The 25,249-nt window shown below is 49.0% G+C and overlaps 2 protein-coding genes across 2 annotated transcripts; one reads left to right on the forward strand and one right to left on the reverse strand.

The window, feature by feature from the left end:
• Nucleotides 1–394: 394 nt before the first annotated feature.
• LOC103770220 (4-hydroxyphenylpyruvate dioxygenase-like) lies at nucleotides 395–1,006 on the forward strand (the record flags this gene model as incomplete). Its single annotated transcript, XM_008937473.1, has 3 exons — nucleotides 395–517; nucleotides 636–752; nucleotides 896–1,006. Coding segments are annotated over 3 exons (351 nt in total), but the record flags the coding sequence as incomplete, so codon positions are not given.
• Nucleotides 1,007–7,575: 6,569 nt separating this feature from the next.
• On the reverse strand, nucleotides 7,576–25,242 carry LOC103770219 (histone-lysine N-methyltransferase SETD1B; the record flags this gene model as incomplete). Its single annotated transcript, XM_008937472.1, has 12 exons — nucleotides 7,576–7,832; nucleotides 8,547–8,684; nucleotides 9,050–9,169; nucleotides 9,800–9,931; nucleotides 10,185–10,351; nucleotides 12,432–13,988; nucleotides 15,784–16,245; nucleotides 16,972–17,095; nucleotides 17,357–17,574; nucleotides 18,460–18,547; nucleotides 19,508–19,678; nucleotides 24,745–25,242. Coding segments are annotated over 12 exons (3,849 nt in total), but the record flags the coding sequence as incomplete, so codon positions are not given.
• Between the last annotated feature and the right edge of the window lie 7 nt (nucleotides 25,243–25,249).

The following is a 25,249-nucleotide window of genomic DNA, read 5'->3' on the forward strand; positions in this document are numbered from 1 at the left end:
GCCAGGGGGAAGTTCAGGCAGCATGGGCTGCTGGGCTGAGCCACCACAGCACACCGCCCTGGTGCAGGTGCTGGTCTGGATTGAGCCCAGCTGCCACCAAGGATGGAAGTTTGGGCTCCTCTCTAGACCAAAGGGTCTCCAGAGGTATCAGGGGGCCAGCGTGGGATGAGGCATCACTGCATGGTGGCCACCTCTCTGTGTTGCCTGGAGGGGTCATCTTGGGCCCTCCCGTTCCTGTCCCTGAAGTGAGAGGGTGGGACAGGTCTCCACACACAACGCTGGCCAACATCATGGCAAAATATCGCTCTGCCCCTGGACACTGTCCAGCCTGAGCCACCTTGGCACAAATCATTCCACAAACCTGGCCCACGCTGGGGCCTCCCCTGCCTTGCAGATCACCAACCTGAAGCAGCGGGGCATGCAGTTCATGGACGTGCCATCCAGCTACTACCAGATGCTGCGGGAGAGGCTGAAAACTGCCAAAATCAAAGTGAAGGAGAACATCGACAAGCTGGCGGTGAGTCAGAGCTGCCCCAGAGGGAACAGGCTTGCCCAGGGCTGGGTGAGGGTGTTGCAGAGGGATCCTCTTGCTCCTCTGTGGGTCTTGGAGCTGTTGCCCTGTTTCTTTTCTGCAGGAACTGAAGATCCTGGTGGATTTCGACGAGAAAGGATATTTGCTCCAGATCTTCACCAAACCCGTTCAAGACAGACCTACAGTCTTTCTGGAGGTCATCCAGAGGCATAACCACCAGGTTGGTTTGAGGACTTCCCGATGATCTTGGCTTCGAGACCTCAGGGCCATCAAGTCCTATTGCCCACCCAGCTCTCGGCGCTGCTCCTTCCTGGGGGGCTCCAGCTGCCCACCCCCTGCTCTCTAACACTGTCCTCTCCACAGGGCTTTGGTGCCGGCAACTTCAAGTCTCTTTTTGAAGCGATAGAAATGGATCAAGAAGCAAGAGGGAACCTGACCATCCTGGAGCCCAACGGGGAGACCAGGCGCATCTAGAGGTGGCAGCAAAGGCCACCCTCGCCCCCAGCGCACCGGGGAACGGCCGAGTTTGGGCAAAGAGCCCAGCCAGGGAAGCTGCTGCCAAGCTGGAGATGTGAAAGGACTCAACACTTACCCCGACCCGGCCCCGGCGCTGCCCTCTGGTGACTTCTTGGGAGAGGGAGTGTGAGAAATCCCAAACCCGCTCCTAAAAAGTGGTTTAATCTGATCCAAACTGAGCTCTTAACAAAGGGCAGATTTAAGGCACGTGCCCAAGACACGCAGCTCTGGAGGAAGACAGAAGAAGCAACTGGGAGCACTTAAATTTAGTCTATCCAAAGTTTTCTGCTAATTTTAGCTTCGTGGGAAGCTGGAAGAGGAGAGCACGGAGGCATTTGCCTCTTTGCGCGTCTCATTTTGTAATATTTTAATTTCTTTTAGATTCAGTCTTGAATTTGCTGAGATTAAACACACGATTTCAGGGGAGCTACAAATTCTGGAATGAGACTTAATCGAATTTACGTATTTGAGCCTTCCCAAGGCAAGGCAGCCTTGCTCTAATACCTGCAAATTCCTGAATTAATGAAGGGTTGGGGCTTCTCCTGTGTTTCAGTAATTGCTGGAACTGGCAGCGATTCCTTGGCTCAGATCTCAGCTGTGTGTGCAAAGCCCCCTCCAGGCATTGCTCTGGTGTTGTCACTGTCCTTTGCAAGGGACTTTCCCCACCGACACAATAAAACCCTTTTCAGTCACAGCTTGAGTGCTTGGTAAGTTAAGTGTTGGGGCTGGAGCCCCTCGACCCCATTTGTTGCGTTGAACTCTCCCCAGGGAGCCTGCAGACCTCAGCCTGGGACTGCTGAAGAACATCTCCAGGGCTCTGGTGCCTGCAGCCTCCCTGCTGCTGCTCTCCAGCTCCCCAGAGCACCCACCCCTGCTCCCCGAGTTCTCCAGCAATGCAGCTGCTCAGACCCCAGGCAGCCAAGGCCCCTGCCAAGCCCTGGGCTCAGGGTGGGCTCCTCAGAAACGAGTCCTTCCACCAGCCCCAAGCCCCATCTGGCCACCCTGCAGGCTGAGCCCAGCTGCCTCCTGCCCCACGCCAGCCCTGGGGGGTTTGGCTGTCCTGCAGCCCCCTCCCTGCAGCCACTGTGATCAGCCACAGAAGCTGGGAAGTCACCTACAGCCCAGGCCTTCTCCTGTCTTCCATGTCCTCCTCCATCAGCCACTCCATTCCTCTCTGCTCCAGGGACATCTTCTAAAGCTCAGAGAAGCCACTGTGAGCACCACCCCACCCTTCACAGGAGCAGCAGCCCCCCACGGGGGAGGGTGGGGGCACATGGCCAGCTCCAGGCTGTGCTTTCATCCACACCACACCTCAGCAGCTCCCCCCTCCTGTAAACCACAGGCAACAGATTTCAGATTTGAATAAACCCATTTAAAAAGAAACCAAAGGGCCTCTGGGCCCAACATCACCTGAGCCAGCAACACAAACACCTCACTCCATATGTTAAGGGCTTTCACCTCCATGGAGTTCAAAGAACCAAGATGTGACCTCAGAAAAACCCAGGAGCAGAGACCCACCTGCCCAGGCTGCACCCCCTGGGTCAGGGACACCCAGCACCATGGCCCGGCACTGTCAAGGAAATCTTCTTTAAGTTTATGAACTTAAATCACTCACATATTTCTTTCATGCAATATAATGTGTCCTAAAGTTATTTCCTGCTCAACAGAATTAAGATTTTCAGTAAACTTTGCTGAAAATCAGGTCTTTGGACTGCTCTTTTTCTGGATCTGGTTCCTTGAGCTCTCACAGTTCCCAGCATGGGCCTGAGAGCAAAAAGCTGCCCTGGCTGTATATTAAGCACAACGTAATTTTTCTGTAAGAAAAGTCAGTATATTTATGGTTTGCTTTATAAAAGTTACTATAATACAATGGTACAGAGTATTCAATTCACAAAAATATGAACAAATATATACAGCATGACACATTCACAACAAAAACACTTTCTCCAAAACAAGATACATACTGGTGACAGATTCTATATGCACAAAACATCCCTAAATTTATAAATTTGCTTAACAAAAGAAAAAGCAGAAATCCTAAGTCTCAAAGCAGAGTTTTGTTTTGTTTTTTTTTTTTAAGGAACTTAAAAAAAAATAATAAATTGTTTTCCTTTATTGCAAACCATTTTACCTGCCTCCTTTTAAAGGAGGCCCTTTATTTTCACACTGTGAATTAAAACAAAGTGTCTGTAGGACGAGATAGCTGCAAGGATTGGGAGCTGGGTGTCGTTCCATTTTGCTTTTAGAACTGCCTGTTTGTTTTAGAGTGTCCCTTAGGATGTGTTTCTTCTCACTTGGACAAACGATTACAGGGGCGATTAAGGAGGAAACTCATAAGAACAAAACAAAGATTAAATTGAAAAGAATCCAGTTGCAAACTTGCTTAAATACACTTTAGGCTGTCTATTAGACTGTACACATTTCCTCGCTTGAAATAAATAGATTTTGCACATTAGGTTTCAGACTGGGGCAGGGAGGGGAAGAAGAAGCCTGGACTTGGCAATTTTTTTTTTTTTTCAGTTTCTTAATGCTTCTAATTCCATCTATTTATTTGACAAAAAAAAACCAAAACAAAAAAAAACATTTATACAGAATTTACATTATACAAAGCTTGACACAAGCTGTAAATGCCACCAGCTCCTTTGCTATACTTAGTCCTTCTTCCTTCCTGTCTCCTCGATATGACTCAGAGCTGGAATCTGTTTAAAAAGAACTCCAAATTACAATAGTCACTTTTAATAAATTATTTACATGCTCTTGAAGTACAAAGAAATCAGCAAAAAAATTTTCAACATGTTTCTACAAGAAACAGTGTTTGAAGAGAAGATTCTTGACTTTGCCTATGTACAGAAGATGCTTTTTTTTTTTTTATACTTCAAAATCCTTTTGTCCTTAAATTTTTATTTTATACAGAAATGCACTGAAATGATCCCTGAAAAAGGTCACAAAAACTGGAACTGAAACTACTGTATCCTTTGTTGGAGTTTAAAAATGTTCTGGTTTCTTTTTTTTCCTTGTAGAAAGAAGCTGCTCTATACAACATGAAGATGTGGAAGATGAGCCTCTTGCCCCCAGCCCCCAGCTGCCAGCAGGGCTGGGAACCCCACGGGCAGACAAAGGGCTCAGGCAGTGGCAGGCAGGGCTTGCAAGCACAGAGCACAGTTCCTAGAGACACCAACTGCAGAGACATCTGCACCCTCAGCTTGAGCCAGCTCCACCTTGGCCAACTAAAGATGCAAGTTCTGCTTCCAAGACTTCCACACTATTCTCTGGGGTCCTTTCACCTAGCGAGATACAACTTTGCAGGGAGCACAGTCACTGTCTCTCTTTTTTTTGTCTTGGGTTTTAATTTAGGTGAAAATAAGACTGGGGAGAAGCTCTCCAGTGAAGACAACTGCCTCAGTGCAGCTCCCTGTGACACAGCACGTGCTGGTGAAGGGTTTTTCAGGCCCTGCCACTGTTTCCAGGGGTGCTGCAGTGACAGCGGGAGGTGAGCGCTGGGTCCGAGCCAGGCTGGCACGTGCACCACACACCTTCTGCCTCTCCTCTCCTCTCCCCCCTTTCTAAGTACCAGCCAAAGCACCCGGGAGGGACTAAAAGGACATCTCCACAGGGCTGCCTTCCAAAACCACATCCGTGGCTGCAGGGCTCCCTGGCCCCCAGCAGACCCCGTGGCCTGGCAGGGACCGAGCAGCTCCTGGAAATCACCCATCCAGACATAACCCTCACCACAAAACCATCTGCAGCTTCACAGTCTGAGACAAAGGCTGCACAGGTAAGACTCTGCAAGCCAAGATTTGTGAGGAAGGAAAGAGAAGCCCCAGGTTTGGCTTTGAAACCAGACTAACATGATTTTTCAGAAGCTCTATAGGTCCAACAGCTCTATTCCCGCCTCGGGGGCTACTGGGAGCTCAACTCCTTAAAAACCTCACACTATTTGTCTGGTATCCTAAAAAGGGATGGGTTACAGGCAATTTCAGAAGTACCCAAGGGATTGAGGTGCTCATGGTCTTTGGCACCCAAATCCTTTTGGTGCTCCTAAAAACGCAGTGAAGGACGCCAACCTGTACACCTCAGTTCAGTAGACTGTGACCTGCCTCCCAACCTCTCCTCAACAAAGATTAAGGCAAACTGCAGGAGCTAATCCCATCCAGAGCACAGAGACATGCTGGGAAATACAAAACTGTCAGCAGGGGCTTAGGGGCTGGGCCACTTGGGGGTCTTCACCCCCACAAAACCACCATTAACACACTGGTTTGAGGGACTAGAGAAGGAGAAAGCCAAAGACAATCAGCAGAACTGCCGCACGTGGAAGCTTCAGTTCTGAGACCCAGGAAACTTCTGTGCATTTCCAAAGCTCTGAATGTAGAAGGCCAAGCTGTAGAGATGCTAACTGGAGCATTGACACAACATGATGAACCTTATTTAATAAAAAATACAATAAATTGAGCAGCTGGTTTAACTCCCAAGCGCTCCTGCCATTGCTGAAGTTACAACCAATGTTCAATGACAGAAACTTGTTGTGCTTCTCATAATTTTAGGTTCGGGGTCACCATTACCCAATTGCTGGAGAGATTTATAAAGAAGGGGGGGGGAACAACAACAAAACCAAACCAGAGATGAGACTATGGACTGGCTAACCCTGGTGACAATCTCCTCACCCTCAGACAGAGACACAGGCAGTATTAAGGCAGCTTGTAGCAGACTGCATGTTCCTGCACTTTCAGGCCTTTTGTCTCAAGAAATTCACACACAGAGGTCTAACCTACAGGCAAGCTCTGCTCTGCAGCAAGGGCCTGGCCATTCCACCTCACAGCTGAAAAAAATTCCAGGAAACTCTTTTGCAAGGTTGTAACCTCTGCTGGTGGAGCTGTGGCCAGACAGCAATTACTGCTGATTTTGAAAGGCTACAAGAATACAGCCTTGGAACGTGTTCTGTGGGGAGAAGATGTTTAGTTATGCAGATAATCTTCCCACTTCATAATGACATTGCAACTTCCCCTTAAGAGCCAATTAAAAAGGGTTTAGTACAACTAATTACTACTTTTAAAGCGGCAGAGACTCAATGCAAGCTGAAAAACTGATCCTGTCAAAACCTGACCAGTTGTTCATTCATTTCCAGATCACATCCAAAGAAGTATCTTTGGTGTTTTGCCTCATTTTTCAGTGGAACCTCTTGAAGAACTGCAACCTACAAGGACAAAATATATCAAAAAATAATTTCAAAACAAGCCTTCCAAATTTAAAGCAGCATTCATTTTCATGCTGTAGATTGGGGGGGAGGGGGGGGCTGGGATTGCTCCTGGGGACACTGTTACCATGTTCCTGCTGGAGGGATGGGACCACTCCAGGCAAGTTACTGAGTAACAGAGGGAGGAGAGTGGCAGGGCACAGCTCGCTCCTATCACAGGAGGCATCTCCCACATTCAAGGACAAAGCAAATACTCCACACAAAATGCTGGAAGGGCAGGAAAATGCAGACAAACATGAGAAAAAAATTAATACAAGACATACATCAGCCTATTTTCTCTCTACAGGATGAAAATCCTGTTACAAACGTGGGCTGTAGTGTATGCTTCCAAGGAGGGGAAGATTCCTACATCGTGTACACGGGCTGAACCATCCACCTCACTTCAGTCTCAGCCCTTTTTTTGCAAGCAAGACAAGCCAGTGTCCAAGGGGCAGGGGCTGCCAAGGGCCAGGCTCTGTGCCACGAGGCCACAGCTGCACAGCTCACTCCACTTCTTCCTACTGACTGCGGTAGCCAACTACACTTCCTATGTGGGTGCAGAGGTTTGATCCCCTGAAATACCAGCATGGCATATGCCAATGAGAGAGGAGCCCGGGCGCTGCGCCGAGCTCTGCGGGGGCCCCAACTCCTTCCCTGGGGTGTCTGGCTGATCCCTAACCAAAAGGCAGGACAGGGCACCTCTAGCCTGGCTGCGGCCACGTCCCCCCACACACACACCTGAGCGCACGCACACACCCACTCACACCCCCTCTCTGTAACATCAACCTTACATTTATTTACAGCTTACTCTGAGAAATCTGTGCAATTTCAGCCAATCAAGCTCCCAACAAAACCTATATGGCATTTTTCAGTCTCTGCTTCACATTTAAACGTTGAATGTCCTTTTCAACCAACGAAACTGATGAGAAAAAGGTAGCAGCATTTATGAAAAGATGAAGGTTTGAAACAACAATTAAAAAAAAAGAAGGTACCATTATCCTATTACGGAGCAGTACTGTCGGGACTGAACAGAGAAGCTAGTGTTTGGGCAGACCATGCCACAAAACGGTCGTCACCTTTTTGTGTGCGTGTTGGATCTGAAAAGGAAAGAGCACCTGAAACATGAACAGTCCTCGAAAGCGTGTGCGCTTTTTGCTTCCACTCATGATCCTGGCAGAAGTGCGAAACTTGCTTGGATTTTCTCTTCTCTTTTTTCCTCTTTTTTTTAATTTTTTTTCCTTTTAAATTTTTTTTCTTCCTTTTTTTTTTTTTCCTTTTTTGTTTTTTTTTTTTCCTCTTTTTTTTGGCAAAGTGCAACCACACCTGGTTACCACAGTTTTGACATGGCCGAAGGTGCAAGTGTGACGAGAAACCTTGAGTTCAGTTCAGGGTTCCCCTGCAGTTCTCAGAGCCACATAGACAAGGGATTTTTACATCCTCAATGGGAAACTTGTAGTCGTAGGTAATTTCCTCATTCACATTGATGTGCTGTTTGGAGTAGATGACGATCTTCTTCTGGGACTCCACCGTGATCACTTTAGCGTAACAATTTGGCTGCAAATTGAACAGGTAATGATTTAGGCTCCTGATGGCTACAGCTTCCCAGCCTCCACAGTTATTCCAAGCTAAACCAGGGCAGGGCAGTCCTTTCCCCAGACAGGCTCAGCCACAATTCCAGAGCCTGGGTCTGGGGGAAGCTTAGAGAGGAAGGCATGAAGCCAGAAAATAGAGCAGCCCTCCACATGCTGCTCCAAAATATCCACACTCTGGTTATCTGTGGTGCAAAAGAGCCTGGATGATGCTCCACCAGATTTGTCAACTAATGCTTAACAACTCAGTCAGGAGCCTGAGTCTTTGAGTGAAGACTGCAGCACAGAGCAGGGGGAAAGCAGCTTCTCTACGTGCCAGGGCAGAGAATACTTTTCCCACATGGACACTAGAAGCAGACTGTTCCCACAGCTTAACAGTGCCAAAATTTGGTTTAAGGAAATATTTGTTAGATAAGTTTGGACAGTGTCCATCAGGGTCCCCCAGCACAGTCAGGAAAATTCTGAGTGCACTCTGTCTAGCTATGTTTCATTTTTCAGGTCTCTCCAATCTCTTTAGGCTGGTCTAGACTCTGATTTGATCTGCTGCAGCTCTTTAACATTTAATCACAACCCTGTGACTCCCTGCTACTTCTGAACACGGCCCTGGCCCGGGTCAGCAGGGACTCGGTGGGTTTGTCAGCGTGTCAGAACACTGTTCCATGCAAACCCAGATACTCACATTGCAGCTGTGGTTAATGAACCTGGCAAAGTTTCCACACTTGGTGGCATCGATGATGGTGTCGTGGTCGACCCTGAACATGTAACTGCTGCCGATGCCCTCGTCCTCGTAGCGCTTCTCACGCATGTCAGCAATGACCTGCAGGGAACCCCAGGGCAGGGTCAGGGCATGCTGCAGGAGCCATCTGTGAGCACAGAGCTACACAACGCTCACCCGAGCTGTGCTCCTGCCATTCAACACATCTATGAACCCAACAGAGAGCACAGACCTGACTGAAAACACAGGTTCATGATGGGCTTCTGGAGAACTTCTCCTGAAGGATATGAGCGCTTAGTTTCTATGGGTAGTTGAAAATCCCAGCCCTGCACCTCCAGACCACACGCCCACCTCTGCCTAGCTCACGTAGCTAACACCCCACAGCAGGGACTCCAACCCTGCTGTCATACTCGAGCACTCCTTTCAGGGCTGGTTTTTGCTCAGGTTTCACCCACAGTCCAGCTTACCTGCCTGATGTTCTGACCCACGTATTCAATCACCATCTCATCAGCTGCAATGGGCTCCATAGCAAAAAGGCCCCAGTCATGGATGTGGCTCTTGCAGAATTTTAGTTTTTTCTTCCGGAACTGCATGAAGAAAACAGCCCAAAACCCCAACCCTGGATTAGCCACAGCACAGAAAGGGAAAGGCCACCCTGGGGTCCAGCATCTGCAGCATGCTCTGAGCCACAAGCAGTGCTGGAGTACTTCAACCTGGTTTAGACTCCCCGAGTCTTGCAGTGACAGCAAGGCAGGACTCAGGTCATGGGAGGTGCCACAGAGTTGCAGTACTTGGGTTTCTACCACTGACCACCCAAGACAGACCCTCTCAGGCCAGTGGTCTCTGTTCTGCATAACCCTGGTGGTTCGAATTAGGGCTCAAGCTCTGTGATCACCATATACTCATGTCCAGCCATTTATCAGCCAGTTCATGTCACTGCTTCTCACAGGTAAGCATTCTGGTCTGTCACGTTTTCCCTGTGAACTACTCTGTTCCTATTTCTTTAGGTAAATCATTTGTACTACATGTATTAAGTTGTATTACCTGGAAGTACAGGACAGCCAGGTACCATTCAATCCTCTGGCACGTGGAGCAGTACCCAATGCTGAGATGGCCATCACCAAGGTGAGACCAAACAGGCTGGAGATCCCCTGCCCCAGCCTGAGCCTGCTGCCAGCCAGCCCCTGTGCCAAGCAGCAACCCATGGGGTGACCTACCTTGAGCTGGTTGAACTTGAGCAGGTCACTGTCACAGCTCCCAGTGAAGGAGGAGAGGAGCCTGCGCTGCTCTGACCGCCGCTCGGAGCCAGCCCGGGTGGAAGCGTGAGGTTGGGCAGGGATGCTCATACCCTGAGAGGACAAATGGGTCATCAAAGCTGACTCAACACCCTGCAGCCTCCCTCTGAGCACCTCCTCGTGCTCCAACACTTCACTGCAGAACGTGTGGTCTCCTAAAACGTCCCACATCAAACACTAACACCTCCCCAGCAGCAACAGCTTCACTCTCTCCTTGCCAAAAGGCAGGAAGCCCCCACTGTGCGTGACACTGTATAAACCCAAACCCCATTCACACACCAGCTGGCAGCAGAGGACGTGTCCTCACCTGTGTGTCAGCTGGAGGCTCCTCTGCAAAAGCTCGGCTATTGTTGAGGTATTTAACTTTGTCCTTCTTATCAATTTTGTAATAGCCTTCACTTCGTGCACAGCCCGTCACGTGCTCCCGCATCCCATCGTCCCGCTTCTTCTTCTTGGGAGTAGAAAAGCTAGTAGGTGGAAGGGAGTTAAGGAGAGACACAACCACTGGTGGTTGCCAGCCAAAACCTGCTACAGCTACATCAAGCTAATGCCAGGAGCTTGGAAAATTAGGAAGGTTTGGGAGTTGCAAAAGTTAACAATGCTATTGAAAAAATACAAAAGCATCAGTGAAGCCCACACGCCGACAGGAAAACCAAGCATGGTCTCTCCTTCTTGGCTGCATGCTTGGGAAACCAAAGTAAAGAGGTAATGAAAATTTAAACATAAAAAGGTGAAGCTGTCAAGAGAAACCTGTCAGAGAAAGGATTCCCCACAGCACTACATACGCAGACAGCAGCTGCCCACCCATCTGGATGCACATTTTCTCTGTTTTGAGTGACACTTTTGTTCTACCTTCAGAAACTCCCTGTGGCCACCCCAAGCCCTGAAGACACTGCACTGATCTCACAGCAGCAATCATCCCCACCAGCTAGGGCTAGAAGCAGCACAGATGGGCAAAGAGGCTCCTCAGCCCAAGGGGCTGGGAGAGAAATGCTGTTCTCACCAGCCTCTGTGAATCAGCTCCTTCAGACCCAGATGGAAAGAGGTAAGACCCTGTGCAGGTATTTCAAGCCAAGAAAACCTGCAGCTGGCTTGGCAAGGACTCACTGCATTGAGCAGGCAGAAGGCACCTTCAGGTCTTTGACTTCTGGAAGGACAGTGGGACTGTACTACTGAGAGCTCACCCCAAAAAACACAGCCACGAGGCCCACAATGGTTGAGATCTACCCAAAAATGCTCCATGTAGAGGTCATAACGCCAGAAAACTGAAGCAGAGGGACCATAAAAAGCAAGAAGGTGATGGCGCCGAGGTGTGAGCTCGCTGCAGAGCAGGTGAACCCTGCAGGTACCTTCACACTCGTCGTGCACCAGCAGCTGGCTGCAGAGGACTTTAAAATGGTTTTAAAAACAACTCTAAACTTGCCATTACAACAACCCTTATCATCAGGGAGACAAGACGTTTCCTTCAAACAACTAAATAAATCTATGTTGAGACGATTGTGCTGGTATGAGAGGGGAAAAACAATCATACATTTAATCTTGCCCGTTGCCCTCTGAGATGCAGAGAAAGAAAGGATAAAAACGCAAAGCTCAGCACTGAGCTCCACTTGCTTCTTGTTAGCATCATATCATGGACTATTTGAAGTGGTTTGGGCTTTTTTGTCTCTTTCAGGGAATAAGGGAAGAGATATTTTAACTCCACACAACCTCTAGCAACACACGAGGTGGTGCATTTTTCTTCTTTAATATAGAAATCCATATACCCTTCCTAAAAACATTACTAGAGAGTTTTTTAGTTCTAAGAAAGACCTTCTGGGCTCTGTTCTGAAGACCATGAGTGGCTGTACACACATAGAGCCTCGTTCTGAGACAGCTCGTGTGTCCCAAAAGCGCTCCCAGAGATCTGTGGATACGGGCAGTGCTGCTGACCACCAGATTGTGGGCAGGGAGGGAGGGGACAGGGCCAGATCCTGCCTCAGCATCAGCCCACTGGTGCTCACACTCTTCACTGCAGCACCACCAGCTTATCTTTCCTCCATCCAGCCCGGGGCCGTGTCTGTCCCCGTGCTGCTCAGAAGCCATTGCTTTTATTAGTATTTTAAACTCAAAGCTGCTAGCACCACTAACTCCTCGTTTTGGGCACAGATGGTGAGATTATTTTTACAAGCAAGTTTTAGCCCCAAGTTACAGATCTGTATGTGCAGACTAGAAATTCCACAGGCAAGGTGAAAAAAAAGAGTCTGGTTTGAATGCAGACAGAAGCTTCTCAAACTAGGAAGGAAACCTCCCCAGAAGAGGTGCATACAGATTTTCCCTGCAGTCCTAGATCGAAAATGCAGCAAGAACAGCCGCTTCTGCAGTATTTTTGTATTGCAGCTTCAGGGAATAAAAAATGGTCTAAAATTCCCTGCTGATACAAGCAATTGCTATTCTAGTAAGCAAATGCTTCCTCTGCCAGCAAACTTAAGTCTTCTGGGCTCCAAGTGCTACACAATGACCACCTAGAGCACCTGAGAGGTGCCGCACAATGCCGGGAGCCAGTGAGAAAGGATATAGGGATGGAAAACCCAGAGGGTGTCGTTGAGCCAGTCCATACCATTGTCCTGCTGTAACAGGCGGTCGTAGGTGATGCACATGAATTTGATATCTTCCTCATCTATGCCTCCGTTCCAGATATCATACAAAATAGTCATCTCCTCAAATTCGGAACGTGGCCTGAACTGGGGCCGGGGTGGGGAATACTCAGGGGAAGGAATCACTGGGAGGTCCTCAGGTGTCGTCTTCTGCCTTCGCCACTGTCTTTTAGGTTTTGCATGACCTTCCTCTTCCTTGAAGTCCTCGTTCCACTGGTTCTCCAGCTCCTTAAAAGGCAGTTTCTCTGCAACGGCCTCAGCTGCTGCCTTCTCATGGAACCCATCATTCCTGAAGTCCAGGGTGACGGCTTCAGGGTCTTTCAGTCCATAGAAAGCATCAGGATGTCCACTCAAGAGCTCTTTGCCCACAGCACTTTCCACCAGGGCCACTGGCACAGGTGGAGGTTCCATGGCTTTGCCCGAGTACGCGTCCAGGGAGAGGACAGAAGGCGGTGACCGTTTTGGCCGACCTGGCCTCCTTTTGGGAAGAACAGAAGGTGGTGGGGGGGGAGGAAGGTGAGAAGCACCAGTGGGTACCTCTGGTGAGAGCAAAACAGATTTTATGTCTGCCTTGCATTCCTCGATGGGCATTCTTCCATCTCCATGCATGCACTGCAGGGCTGCTACAGCTATTGGCTCATTAGGTGGCAAACCCATGTCCGTGTGGAAGTCTGCCTGGGGGGGACTGGCAAAGGGGATAGGGGAAGGAACACTGTTCATGCTGATCGTAAGGGAAGCACCAAGAGGCTCTTTAAAGGGTTTCTCATCTAGCTCATCCTCTGACTGTTTCTTGCCAGACAGAAGGCAAGGAATGGTAGCACCAGCCTCTGGGAAAGTAGGTGTGAAATTGAAATCCCTCCCAGGAGTCCGAGGAATGCCACTGTTAATGCCAGGAGACTGGGATGGGTAGGAAAAGGGGCTCCCTGGGACTTGAGGGGAACTGAGGGTCAAGCTGCTTCCTGTAAGGGGAGCGTCGCTTCCTGGCGTGGCTGGAACAGTGTCCGTGCTCTGGGACTTCACAAGGGGGTGTGAAGACTTGGCCAAAATGTCCCGCCCAGGAGTCCTAGGAATCTCCTCTTCCACAGACGTTTTGGTCACCATTAATTGTTCAGGGAACTTCTCTGGAGGGACTAAAGGTTCTTCCTTTCCGGGAGTTGTTGGTAAGGGAAGCATGGAGCATGGCACCTTGTGGGCTGGAAGCAAGAGAGCATCAGTCTCTGCATGGATCACCACCTCCCGCCCGGGCGTGCGAGGCAACCGGCTGTCTTCCTCCACTGAAGAGGGCAGTTTTGTTTTAACATGAGCTTCTGAGCTGCTGTCCTCAGACTTGCTAAAGAAGCTGCTTTTATTGGGCAGAGGTTCTCCGAAGACTCGCACTGGAGTCGAGAGACACAGCGCCTCCTCCTCACCTTGAGATTCAGGCTTTGGACCTTCCTGTGCCTCTGGCTCCAGCATGGCCGCAGGTTCAGGCTCTTCCTCTGAAAGGGGAAGAGAGAGGAGAATTAGGAGCTTTGCTTCCACTTGCTTACTCGCCACTTGCCAGTAAAGGCATGTTTCAGATGCTGCAATTACAGAACAGCTCAGTCCCACTGGGATGCTTTAAAAACTCCAATGCTTTACATTTTGGAGGCACAGAGTGTGGACTAATTAGATGCTGCCACAGACATCCCTAATGGACCATAAAAAACCCGCACTATTAATTTGAGTATTAGCTATGACACAGGCCAGAACGAAGGTTTTCCACTTTCAAAACCCCTGACCACCTTTTGAACAGACATAAAAAGAACTGGCAGACTGTGGGGTGAGGACTTTGGAGGAGAGCTGTCAGAGCCCCAAGCTAGCAGCTCTTCTAATGTGGGAAGGTAAACTAATTGCAAGGCCAAGAAGCACCCTCAGCTCTCCAAGGAGGGAGCAGTGAAGGGAGGAGCGTAACACTCTTGAACAACACATGAAGGAGCCAGGAAGCCCTTGTAATGAATGAGGAGACACTCAGATGGTATCAATGAGGCAATTTATATGCTGCTCTCCCTCTGCAGCAGCCTCATTTGTCTGCAGTTTATTTACCCCCTTAGGGCCAGGGTGAAAAGGCATCAACCGTGAATCTTGTTAGGCAGCTCAAAATAACATTTTTAGGTGAGAGAGTAAAAGGAGGTGAAAATTCCTGGAGAGCTGGAAGGGAAGCACTCTCCATTTGTGCTGAGCAAACCAGAGCCATTGGAGAGGGGTCAAATCCCTGTACCTCCTGCACGACTGGGCTGGGCTGCACATGAAGAACCCTGCCATGTGAGCTTGTTCCTACAGCTCGCCTGTAAAGCTTATTCTACATGTCAAGGTGCCCAAATGCAGGTCTCTCCAGATTTATGTCCTTTCTGCACACTGACCTCTTCTAGAATGGATCTGTGCAGACAAGGTTCTCCTTTTCCCTGCCCAGTTTAACATTTTGCCTCTATGGCTTTCAGATTTTATGGCAGCCCAGGAGTGACAGCCTGTGCAGGGATTGCATTTCCAGCTCTCCAAGTGGCAAAACACTGCCCAGTCCTCAGACCCCAGTCGTGCCCAAGGCTCACACTGCAGGCCACAGTAGATATGCTCTCCCTGTTGGCTCCAGTGTTTAAGGTCTTAACTACTCCTCCTAGCTGAAGAATGTGTCAAGCTTTATTCACCTAATTCCTGTCCTAGCAAAAGGTTTCTAATTTCCCTGGCATAAATACAACTCTGTATTGAATGAAGACAGCTTCCTTCTTCCAGAAAACTAGAGAGTATCACTCCTTTACAAGGACTACTTAAAAAAAAAGCCTCACAAATAACATTAGGAACCAGATATAACTCTGAGATTCCAACTCACCTGTCCCATTCAGCTTCCCAGTCACATACTGCTATGAAAAGCAAGAAGAGCCAGCAGTGACTCATTGAGTACAGATTCCTGTTCTGTTTTAGCAGCCATGGCTTTTCTATCTTGAGCTTCAGCCACCACACCATCCAATCAGTCACCCTTGGACGATGACAACTGTTCAGTTCCTGCAGGACACTAACTAAACTGGCCCAGGATAAGAGTCTGGATACAATAACCACAGTATTTTTAGTAGCAGATGGCTTGTGCAGAGCTCCTTACTAGGAAGGAAAGTTCAGCACAGACCTCTTTCCCCTAGCCTAGAGCCAAGATTGCACACAGAAAGAGAACAAGGCAAATACAAAACCACACATATTGGATGCTGTGAGAATACTGTACTTGGAAATGTGGTAAAAAATGCCAAACCACATAGAAGGACATACCTGGCCTACAGATGGGAGACAGTGCAAGTTTTGTCTCCTGGTCTCTTTCCATAACCAAGTGTTTCAGTGTTTCAGCAGCAATAGATGCCTCTGGGACTTCACCACATATACCTTCCCCTGCCTTGATTTCTTCCATGCCTTCATCTTTCACTGCCAAAGCTGGCTCTGTGAGTCCCAACTCTGTTGCATCCATGTAGTCATCCACAGGATACAGCTCCAAAATAGTCTCCCTCTCATCATCAGGAATCTCATGACCAGCAGGTTCATGCTCCGTCTCGGCAACCATGGCTTCTCTCTCTTGAGCTTCAGCCACCTCTTCCTCCTCTTCCTCTTCCTCATCTTCATCATCGTCATCCTCATCATCCTCATCATCTGAGTCTGAACTCGACTCGAATTCAGAGGAGTCATCACTTTCATCAGAGGATTCAACTTCAGCCTTGGAAGACGACGGACTTGCTACATCTGCAAGAAGAACCAACTGCCATTAGTTCTGCTTTCTGACTTCATTAAACAATGTGGGTCTACTACAGAAGCAGATATCACTTATCACATCCACACTGGAACAGCATGGAAACAGCTTCAACAGCAGTGTGGGGGCTTGAAGCAGTCACCTCCCAATTTATTTATTTTTGCAGATTTATAAACCATGTATATGGATGTTTATGCCAATCACCACACAACAGGCAGCTCCCTGAGCAGCAGAGCGAGTGCTGCCTGGAACCTGCCCACGTGGGTCTCTTGGTGGTTTGCATCTTTACTGCAGTTGTACTAAGACTTCCTGCTGCCTTCACACACAGCTTTAGAATATGGAAACTACCACCTTCCAGAGCAGGAATTGATTGACAAGACAGCAAGTTACTAGCAGCTAAATTACCCCTCTTTGAAATGTGGCCCCTTCCCCTCCCAGCCACACACATTTCATAAAACAAGCACAAACTTTGCTGGCTTTAAGACCCTTGCCCCGTGTCAACTTGGGCTGAGATCACTCAGGGGCTGGAGAACTCCTGCAAAGGGACCTGCAGGCTGAGGGGTCACAGAAGTCTCACAGGTAACAACCACAAACACTCACATACATTCTCTTGTACGAGACCATCCTTCAGTGACACAACGTGCACAAGTGAAAAAATCTGCTCCCAAGTGCAGGAGAGAAAGCACAGCTGACCCCAAGGCTATGCTGGAGCTGCTTACCCTCCTCGGAGTCCTGCTCCTCCTCCTTGTCACTCGTGTCGATGCCTGTCTCTTCATCGTCATCTTCGTCATCCTCTTCATCATCATCCTCCTCTTCATCATCATCTTCATCCTCATCATCCTCCTCTTCCTCCTTTGCAAGAAAACATGGCCAAAAATGAAGTGTCTGACTCTGAGATGTGGCTGTCACTGTAGTAACCACCAGTAACTCTCAGGGATGCTGTTCAGAGAACCTGGAGGGGGAGTAACCTTACAGAGGTTCTTTCAGGACAGACCCTAACAGGAGCACTCATCTCCTAGAGAAGGTAATTTGGCCTTCTGGAATCAGTAGGCCCTCTTTTAATGACAGACAGCAATTCAAAACTGCAATCACAAACTAACGTACTTTGCCAGGTGGTGCTTTCACCAAGCCTCCCTCTTCTTCCTGCTCCTCTTCCTTCTCTGAGGAGGACTCTTCCTCTTTCCCCGACGTCTCATCTCCCTCTTCTCCCTCACTGTCGAGCTCCAGTGGCCTTGCTGGTCGCCGCCTCAGCCCCACTGCTTCTCCATCCTTCTTTGACAGGTCAGATGTTGTATCAGAAGCATCCCTGTCCCTCTCTGACTCTGGTGAGCAAAACCAAGGAGATTGTCATCAAATGCCTTGCAATGGAGGGAGAGTCAACTACATAGTGGGAATCTTTTCTTTGGGAAGATCAAAGTTAGGAGCAAGGTGCCTGTGTGGTGGGTGAGTCCCCAGGCTTACAGGGGCTTTGTAATTTCACAAGGTGAGATGGAGTGTGGGGTGTTGAAATGCCTGGATGGTCAAATGTGGCTGGCCAAAGCTGACAAGTACAGGCAGAGCATCTAGGACACAGGCCATGGTTAGCATAGGTAAGCTGAATTTAATGCCTTTTTAAGTGGCAAATCCCTGCTTCTACACTTTGGCTTCAAAACCAGTTGTGCTATAAAGTTCATTCAGACTAACAACTAACATGAATCTGCTTTTTTATGCAAAGCAAAGGGTAGTCAAAGCTTTGTTTATCTCTACTCTTCCTTGCTTCCAGGAAAAAAATGTTAAAATATATTCAAATAGATTTTTCTGGCAAACATCTTTGTTTTGGTTTTAAAGTAAAATGCAGAGCAAACTGTCTTTAAGGTGCTTTCTCCCACAACACACCCAGTGAGTGGCAAGCGTGCCCCTGGAGCAGTCCATGAGCTCCTCTGAGCTCCCTCTACTGGGTGACCAGCTCTGCATCAGCACAACTAAAATAGGTTATGAGTTATTCATAAAACATAGGTCTTAAATTTCCCGCCAGTGAATTTGAGATCACTGAATCCAGAGGAGGCATCTCCCAGCTGATCAGAGGTCTGTGGGAAGGAGGATTTTGGCTCAGATCCTCCACTCTGTGTCTAACTGTAAGTGAGCACACTGCTGTGAAGTTTAAAAGAATTCAGCTTGCATGTGGTTTGCATCTGCTCTAGTGTTTCAAACAAATGTGCTTTGCAAACCTTCATCTTCATCATCGACAGAAGTAGAAGGCCGGATTCTCTTCTGATCTCCTGCTGAGGCAGCTTCAGGTGGCTCCTTTCTTTTCACCTGAACAAAAGATACAATTAGCATTTCTAAACGTTTAGAAACAGCCGAAATCAACTTCTTAGGCAAATTGCTACTGCTTTACTTTGCCACAGTGACTTACACCCAGAAACCAAGGGCCACTTCCCTAGCTCTTGATCCCTTCATTTGCCTGCAAACAGAATTTCACTGTGAATGAAACTCTACCCCTTCAATTTGCATCAAAACACTCTGGGTTTGGGATGACATGGGATGGCCATGTCATCACCAGTTACTTTGAAGATGACAAAGAACTCCTGACAAATCCATGTGTCTTGAGCTGTGGCAGAACAGAAGGAGAGCCTGAGCCTGTGACATCTAGAAGAATGCTGAACCAAGTTTTAGTCTAAATGAAGCCTGCAGACTCTTATCCCAAAACTTTACTTGCAACTTCCATGCATTCAGCATCCTAATTTCAGGGAAGTCTTCTCCCCTCCCACACTTTTCTAAAGATACTTTTCAACTTTTATGCAAATGTTCTTTCAAACAGGTGAACCAATGCCTGCAAATCTCATTCTGTGAACTCACATGAGGCAGAGAACACTTTTAACCAAACTTGAGGTGAGACTCAGCTGTCAAACTACAAGACTTTCTAAGCAAAGAAGCAGCTGGGTAAAGCATGATGAGCACAAGCCTATTTTCAAACTCACACTGAAACACCATGCCCTAAATACAGGCAGCAAATGTCCTGTTTACCTCACAGAGGAGGGAGATCCTTTACAGGCGAGTCACACAAGGGGTAGGTGAAAAGCTCAGCCTGGGAAAGAGGATCCTTGCTCTTACAGTGCTCTGGTGGGTTACAAGCGGTGCCACCTGAAGCACCCCGCAAGCGAGCACAGAGCAGGGCTAAGCCTGCAAGGCTTTGGGGCACAAACCTAGAGAGGTCTGTCCTCCTAACGCTGCCTTAGGGCACGTGAGCAAAACCCAGGAGGCGTGTGGCTTCACCTTGAAGGACGGCAGGCGGATGGCGCCGCGCAGCCCGATGCCCAGCCCGATGCCCTCGTAGCCCAGCCCCTCGCCCTTGTTCCAGTTCTCCAGCAGACAGGACGCGATCCGATCCTTCGGCTTCGGCTTCTCCTCCAGCTCCCCTCCAGACTTCACTGGAGTGAGAGAGGCCTGCAACAGAGAAAGCACACCTGAGGAGGGAAGTTTCCTGGGCAGCTCACACGCCCTAGAAACCGTTCAGGCAGCTGAGGTTTGTGCGGTGTCGCTGCCTTGCCCTGGCAGCAGCTCCTCTGAAGGCAGTCTGAAGATGCACCACATGGCCACACACACTTCAAAGGGAGAGCGTGCAAGAGCTCTTCTTCATCATGAGACCTTTCCATCCCCGAGAATTCTTCCCCTCTTTGCCTTTTAGGAAGTTCTTTTCTCTGCACAAGGCACTAAAGCTGATTAAGACAAAATTTCTGGGACTCCCAGAAGAGTGGCTTAGCATGAGAGACTAAGTGATCTTGCTTTAGGAGCCAGCATGATGCTGGCAGGTAGCAGAGCAGACACTCCTGCCTTCCCCAGTGGTTTAAAGCATGACCTCAGTTTCCTTCACATGCAGCTTAACACACACCAGACTCCTTCCCAAGAAAGGCCAAGGGAAATAAACACACTCATAAGCACCCATGGCTCTTTCAAGTCTCTGAAACACTGAGTGTGGGGACCGCAATGACCACCTCCTGAACGGCCAGAATCTAACACCCCTACTAGAAACAAAGGCTGTGAAAAGGAGAGGTGAAAGGCAAAGAAAAGGTGCAAACATGAATCCAGGACTCAACAGCCCAAGGGAACACATTCCTCCATGAAGGCAGGAGCTACCAGGCGCCAAGGAGCAGCTACTGTACAAAGGTCCTGAACTTGGAAGGGAAGCTAAGGAGCTGGGATACACCACCACCCCAAACTCCTGCATTCACTTCACAACCACAGCCCAAGTCCACAAAAAAACAAAACAAAACAAAACAAAAAAACAAAACCAACTCAACAAACAACCTATCAGAAGGCTCCAGGCCTGGGAAACAGGAAAATCAAAATATTTACACAAAACATCTGAGGGTTTACAAAACTCGGTAACTAGTCACACAGTCTAATCTCTGCTCAGCCACAACAAACCTCCTTTCACCAGAGCAGGAACTCAAACCTCTGCAGCCAGGGAGAGCACCACAAACCCTGTCGTGTTGTTCTCTTCTTGAGTCAAGAGCTCTGGAAGCAACACTCCCTCACATCAGCCAGCGGTGTCACACTGTCCGAAGGGTGGTTTCTCTTACAGACACTAACAGAGCTGGTTTGCCAAAGCTGGCTGTAATCACTGAAGAGGAAGTGTAAGCTCAACTCTCCTACTAATAAGGGACAAGACTAATGGGAATATCAAGCAGAGAATGCAGGCAGCAGCACTCTGTGGCCAGGGATGGCTGGTTATTCCTGGCACTCTGTTTAATGCATCTTACTGAGGGTTTCAAACCTCAACCCATCACCAGATCCAGGAAGAGGGAAAAGCTTGCCCCTAACTCAGGCAGACAAGGTCCAGGGTAGGTGCTGCCTTCTCCAGCAACATGCTCCTCAGCAGCTTTCACCCCACACACCATCCACCCTGCCTGACCCAGGACACCAGCTCTACCCTGGAGCTCTCCCACCTTTTACCTATGAGGTGATACTTCCTGGGACTGCCCAGGTCGATTCCTTTGATAAAATACAGCAATCAAAAAAACAGAGAAAAGAGAGAAACTGAGGCACAGGAGGTGGGAAGTGTGCTACCTTCTTGTGTGTCACTGCAGGGGCTGCCAGCAGCGTTGTGTAGGTAGTATGTGCTGTTCTACTAAACTTGAACATTGTCAATCAGTGGGAAAAAAAGAAACACACAAGACTCCCCACCTGGGGAAAGTCAGGGAGATAGTGGACATGTAGAACCTCTGACCGAAGAGGGACACACCTACTGCAGGAACTAGCATATGGTGGAGCTCATGTGCTTCCAAAGATGAGCTTTGATCTCCTCTGAAATAACAGGAGGACTGCTGCAGCTGATGGTCCAAGGACAGGAGATATTAAAAGATATTATCTCTTCCTACAAATCTGCCTCATTTATTTCTAAAGAAAAAAAAAAAAGACATAAACAAGCACATATGTTTTCTTATTTATAAAACTTCCAAATCTCTGAAAATAATATAATCTCTTTCACTACTGTCAAACAGTGAGCAAAAATATGAGTAGCTCCAATTAAAACCATTAGGAGAGAGGAAATGGGAATGCAGGGCCTGTTTTGGGGGGTCATTTCAGCTCAAACAGTGCCTGGAGGTCTAGGTCCATTCTAGAAAAATCAGTGTGATGGCAAAGTACATGGGGAGCTAGTCTCCAGCTGCCACCAAGGAGCCCACTCAGCTCATCCTCACATATGCATAAAGGCAACAGAAAGGTACAGGTAAAGCTGAACACTCCTATTTTGTTTTCCTTCAGCAAAAGCAGACAGCTTATAACTGAGAAGGAATCCTGTCCCACAGGAGTGTCAGGGGGTGCACAGCTGAGCTGAAAGGGGGCTCTGAAACCTGTGAGACCTTTCTGCATGTGACAGTGACACATGGCCTGGCAGGGGCTTCCCTGGGCATGCCCTGAAGCAGCAATGGTTCTGGTGTTTCTGTCCCTGGACAGAAAGCACAAGTGTTTCTCCATGTACAAATTCCATGTTTTCAATGAGACTGCTCACATCCAACATAACCTGTGGCAAGGACTGTGGTGAGCTGCTGCAGTACAGCCAGCTTCCCCTTCCCAGAGCAGGCTGCAAATTCCAGGTGAGGAACATGCTAAAGGCAACTCTAGTTCAGGACATAAAAGAGCCCAAGCAGCTGCTGAAGACCTGCCTGAGCTTGTTTCTGCTGCTTCACTGCGGGTGTCTGGTTTAAAACAACTTCTTGGGTACTCCAGTTGCTGCTTTTCTAAGTGCTTGCTGGATCTGTTTTCCTCTGCCATGGAGCTCAAGGGCCTCCTCCCAAACCATCAGCACATGCTCACTGTTTGGAGCCAGAAGCTCTGAGCATTAGCCAGGAGGAGAGGGACCATGGTTCTCACTGCATGTCACACCAGCCAGCTCTAAGCTAGAGCAAATTACACTGTCATAAACCAGCTGCTAAGCAGCAGCATTACCAACCTCTCCAGAAAGCCAAGGAGCTCTCCCGGGCACTCGAGTTAACACAACTGGCTTACAAAATCAGGCGGTGAAGATCCTGCTCTGAAACCCAGCATCTGAAACCAAATGCATATGTGGAGGTTGTGGTTTGTTTTTTTTTACAATAATTCACTGTAATGGTAATTTTGAGGCTTGCAGGAACCCTTCTATAGTGTCAGGTTTTTTTTGGTAGTGACAACTTCACCACGTATGGGATCACAGAGCTGTTTGCTGGCTGAGGTACACTCTAAATTGGCTGAGAGAGGATCAGACAATTCATGCAAAGCTGTTTTCTTAACTAATCCCTGGAACACCTCGTGTATTTGGCCAATGTTCAGCTTTTAAGTTAATTGCTGCTGTGCACTGGGGAGGCAGGAGGAGCACTGAGAACTGGAGATACCCACAGGTCCCATCACACAAAGTGGGGAACACACAACAGCGGCTTGAAGGTTTCAAACATTCCTGTTGCATCTGACTTTGGTTTTTTGAGCTGAAGTTTTGAGCTGCTTCTTAGACATGAAAAGCCCTTGCACATCTCCCAACCTTGGGGTTATTTTCTCCTGCAAACCCCTTCTTGGAGTGGCTTGAAGGTTTCAAACATTCCTGTTCCATCTGACTTTGTTTTTTTGAGCTAAAGTTTTGAGCTGCTTCTTAGATATGAAAAGCCCTTGCACATCTCTCTCCCAATCTTGGGGTCATTTTCTCCTGCAAACCCCTTCTTGGAGGCAGCCAGCAGTGCCCCAGACCACCAAAAAAAAAAAATGCAGCTGCTAAATTGTTCCAGCTTCAGACCCTGGAAATACTGCACTGAGAGGAAAAAGGGAAAGGGAAATGAGGGGAAGGGACTTTTGAGGTTTCAGAGCAGCCCCACCACCACTTCTGAAGACCTCCCTGAAAGGACCACAGTGGAGAGGACTCTCCTACATGTACATGCTCTGTCTGCAGGAGCAGCTACCCCCTCATCCTGTAGCTACTGCTTGGTGGACCAGCTTTAAGAGGAGCCTGCAAGTCCCCTGTGGCAGGGTAAGTCTGTAAGCATGCACCAGGGCACTGTGGTGAGACTCAGGAGGTCACCTAGCCCACGAGCCTGCCCTGGGGCAGCAGCAGCTGCAGCAATGCCCTTCCTCAGATGCCTGTGTAAGGACATCACTGCCCTCCAAAACGCAGCTGGAAAACAGCTGGTTTGCAGACCCCTCCTGGATCAGGCCCCAGCACGGCTGGTGCATCCTGCTGAGCTGAAGGGAACAGGCTGGCACAGGCAACGTGCTGTGCAGGATGGACACACTCCCCAAGACCCTTGCAAGGCGTGGGCTGCACTTAAAGCCCTGCAGAGAAAGACCTGGCCTGAAGTGGCCCAAAAGCTGGAGGGGATAAGGAGAAGATCCACCCCAAAGCAGAGCAGTAACACCGAGATCTACGCACCCCCTCCTCAGGCCCACCTTCTGACCAGTGGGACGGTGTGGGACAGAGCAGCAGCTCACTCCTAGGTGAGCAGTTATGGTTCCACACACGTTCAGAGAGAATGCTGCATGGGGCACCTCCACCAGTGACCAGGAAGGACTTAAAATTCCCAGTCCGTGTTTGTTCTGATGGCAAAGCAGCATGAAATGCCTGCACATATCTGGAGTGACAGCATGGAAATAAGCCAGGTTTAACACCCAGGAGCTAAGCTGTCCTGAGGCAGGTGCCTGCAGTGATTAAGCACCTTCCAGGTATTTGCAGGCTGAGGTCTGCTGCTCCCAGCACACACTCTTGCCACCCGCCTCAGCATGAAGACCAGCCCTCTGGGAGGCCGGGAGCCAGGTGAGTGACAGGGACATGCATGTCTCCCCTTTAATTTCAGCAGCCTCAGGCAGCATCACTTCTCACAGCAAAACTATTCCATGGCTTTACTTTTTTGCTTCTGTCCTAGTTACCGTAAAATTTTGGGGTTGTGGGTTTTTTTTGAAGTCGGTTTCAGACTCCTGCTTACCCACACCCTGGTCAGAAGCACTATGAACCCTTCTCCCCGGGATCCTGCCCAGAGCAGATGAAAGCCTACCTTTGCCAGACGCTCCTTCTTGTCCCACCAGTCATCAAATGCCCGAAACGCTACCACTTCAACCATCTTCCTGTTCAGGTCCCTCTTCATGATGGCCTTTAGCTCCTTCACTATGACCAGGAGGACTCCATCCACAGTGGCTTTGTGGGGATCTTCCTTCTTCGGCTCATAACCCGGCGGTGGAACCGAGGGGTCGAACTTGGGCAGGGGTGGCCACTGCTGCCCGCGACCGAGCGCGGCGCCCATGGAGAAGGGGCGGTAGGGCGGGAGGTTCACGAACTGCATGCGGCCCGTCACGAAGGGCGGGTACTGGTACGTGTTCTGGGCCTGCATCATGCGGCTCAGCATCTGCGTCTGCATCTGGAAGGACATGGGCATGCCGCCCCACTGGTTGCCCAGGACGCTGATCATATCCACTTGCATGACGGGGAACATGCCGGGATGGAACGGAGGCAGCGGAGGCAAGATGTGGGGCGGGGGGACCCCCGGGGGGGCCGGGAGCGGC

The sequence above is a fragment of the Merops nubicus genome, unplaced genomic scaffold, assembly GCF_000691845.1.
Source record: "Merops nubicus isolate BGI_N331 unplaced genomic scaffold, ASM69184v1 scaffold14723, whole genome shotgun sequence".
Classification (NCBI taxonomy): Eukaryota; Metazoa; Chordata; class Aves; order Coraciiformes; family Meropidae; genus Merops; species Merops nubicus.